This window comes from Plasmodium reichenowi, chromosome 14, assembly GCF_001601855.1.
Source record: "Plasmodium reichenowi strain SY57 chromosome 14, whole genome shotgun sequence".
Taxonomy (NCBI): Eukaryota; Apicomplexa; class Aconoidasida; order Haemosporida; family Plasmodiidae; genus Plasmodium; species Plasmodium reichenowi.
In genome coordinates this window covers 1,262,552-1,265,051 of record NC_033659.1, presented here as the reverse complement: position 1 = coordinate 1,265,051, position 2,500 = coordinate 1,262,552, and the positions used below count along the sequence as shown (strand labels likewise).

The 2,500-nt window shown below is 19.3% G+C and overlaps 1 protein-coding gene across 1 annotated transcript in view; it reads left to right on the top strand.

Moving 5' to 3' along the window:
- Positions 1–2,500, top strand: part of PRSY57_1432500 (hypothetical protein) — a gene marked incomplete at both ends in the record, with an annotated part of 2,904 nt that extends 404 nt beyond the window's left edge. Inside the window, one exon of the mRNA XM_012909924.2 lies at positions 1–2,500. This exon is cut by the window's left edge and continues 404 nt beyond it. Coding sequence (XP_012765378.2) covers positions 1–2,500 — 2,500 coding nt within the window.

The following is a 2,500-nucleotide window of genomic DNA, read 5'->3' as shown; positions in this document are numbered from 1 at the left end:
ATATATTATACGATTAACTGATGATGATGATGATGATGTTGATGGGTTTTCCTTAAACGAGGTGGACAACAATATGAAAATATGTATGAAAAATACACATGAGACGGAAAAAAATTATATTAATTATAATATGTATTCAACAATAAAAAAAGAAGAACATTATTTACAGGATGGATATTATAAGAATGATGAAAAATATATAAAATGCACTACCATGAAAAATAAAGACATTTTAGGAAACAACAAAATTAAAAATGAAATTAAAGACTTTTATAATACTTATGATAACTTAATAGAAGAAAATAAAATAAAAGAACAACAGAAAAGAAAAGAAATTAGGAAAAATATTTATGAAAAAAAAAACATTTTATCTCAAGATGAAATTTCTTTATATGAAAATTATTATGAAGAAAATATTAAAATAAAAACATCTATTCGTTATAGAAAAAAAACAAATTTAAATTCGACATCATATATTGATATAAACAATTCTAATAAATGGTCAAACCATTTTCCAAATACTTTTAATATATCATTAGATTTGAAAGAATCCATAGAATCCGTTATATGTCAAGATGGTATAATAAATACAGAAAATAAAATACATATAAAAAGTTCTCATAATATAGAAATGAAGGAATTAAAAAATAATAATGATAATATAAGTTGTAAAAATTTTACAAATAATTCTTATATAAAAAAGGAAGATGATGTTAATCTAGAAGAATATAAAAATAATGAAAAAGAAGATAATTTTGATAATATTATTAAACTAATAGAAAGTCAAGAAAACTCCTATATTGAAAAACGAATTTATTTATTATTAAATAAATGGGTTAAAGAAGAAAATGGTAGGAAATTTATTTTACATAATAAATCAAAAATAGAACCTTTATTTAATGAATATAAGAAAAAAAATTATATTGTTACTGATAGGGATATAATACCATTGTTATTTTTTATAGATAAAAAATTACATTTAAATTATTCTTTAGTACATCCATATAATTATAATTATTTTTATTATATTTTTCATTTAAATTCTTCTTTTTATTGTGCTGATACTAATAGTATTACATTTGAAGAATTATGGAATTTCCTAGTTTCCAATTTACCTTTAAATAATTATTTATATAAAGAAGATATTATAATAGGTCTAGAAAAATATGAAAAAAAAAAACAACTTCATAAGAATTACCTTTTTACTGTAACGTTTATTAAAAATTTTCTACTTTTAATTTTGATAGATATATTTTTCATGTTATCATATATAATTAAAACACATTATTATAAGTGTATCTTCGATTATATATATTTAGAAAAAAATATGCATGATGTAGAAAAAACAGACCACTATGTCAAGCAAGATATGAAAGAGACAGATATAGATGAAGAAATAAAAACAAAAAATAAAAAAAATAAAAAAAATAAAAAAAATAAAAAAAATAATAATGATAATAGTAATGATAATAGTAATGATAATAGTAATAATGATGATAATAATAATGATGATAATAATAATGATGATAATAATAATGATGATAATAATAATGATAATAATAATAATGATAATAATAATAATGATAATAATAATGATAATTTTTTCCTTTATATTACCACTTCTTTTTCTTCTTTTCTTTCCTCGTCTTCTTCAGCTTCATCTACATCTAATATCTCTTCTACCACAACAATAACATATAAAGGTGTAGAAAATAACGGATATGTTAAAAATAAGGAGCATATAATAAAAGAACCTATTCAAGAAAAACAAGATAATAATGATGCTATATTTAATCATCATCAAGTTTTTCAAAAAGATACAGAATGTGCATGTGATGAAAATAGCATATGGAATAATACAGAAAGTAAAATATTAAATACAAATTGTCAATGTGAAAAAAATGAAAATAATATAAAAGATATTAAAAAAAAAGACAATATAAATGAAAGTAACATAAAAGAAGATAAGAAGGAGGAATCTTTTTTATCAAATGAATTAAACGCATTTATTAATTTTTTATTGCTTCTTTGGGGTATTAATATATCCTTTGATCATATAAATCATGAAGAATTTTTAATTACAGAAGAATTATCATCCGATATGGATGATAATTTTATAAATGTAGATACAAATTATTCAACAAATAAGTGTACTACTACTAATTGTAATAATAATAGTAATAATTATAAAGATGATGATGAAAAATTAAAAAGCATTAACCAAACAAATAAAAAAGTAAAATGTAAAAAGGGGGATATTAGAAATAATTATAGTTCATTTGATACAAATGATGAGGATAAAGAAGAAAAAATAACAAACACATGGAAAATGAAGACACAAAATTTATACAACAAAAATTATCAAAGTGAAAGTAATATGAATATATCAATAAAAAAATATAAAAAAAATATCCCCCCCAAAAAAAAAAAAAAAAATGAGGAAAGAACAAAAAGTTTGATAATAATAAATAGAAATAAAATAAATAATCACAATAATAAT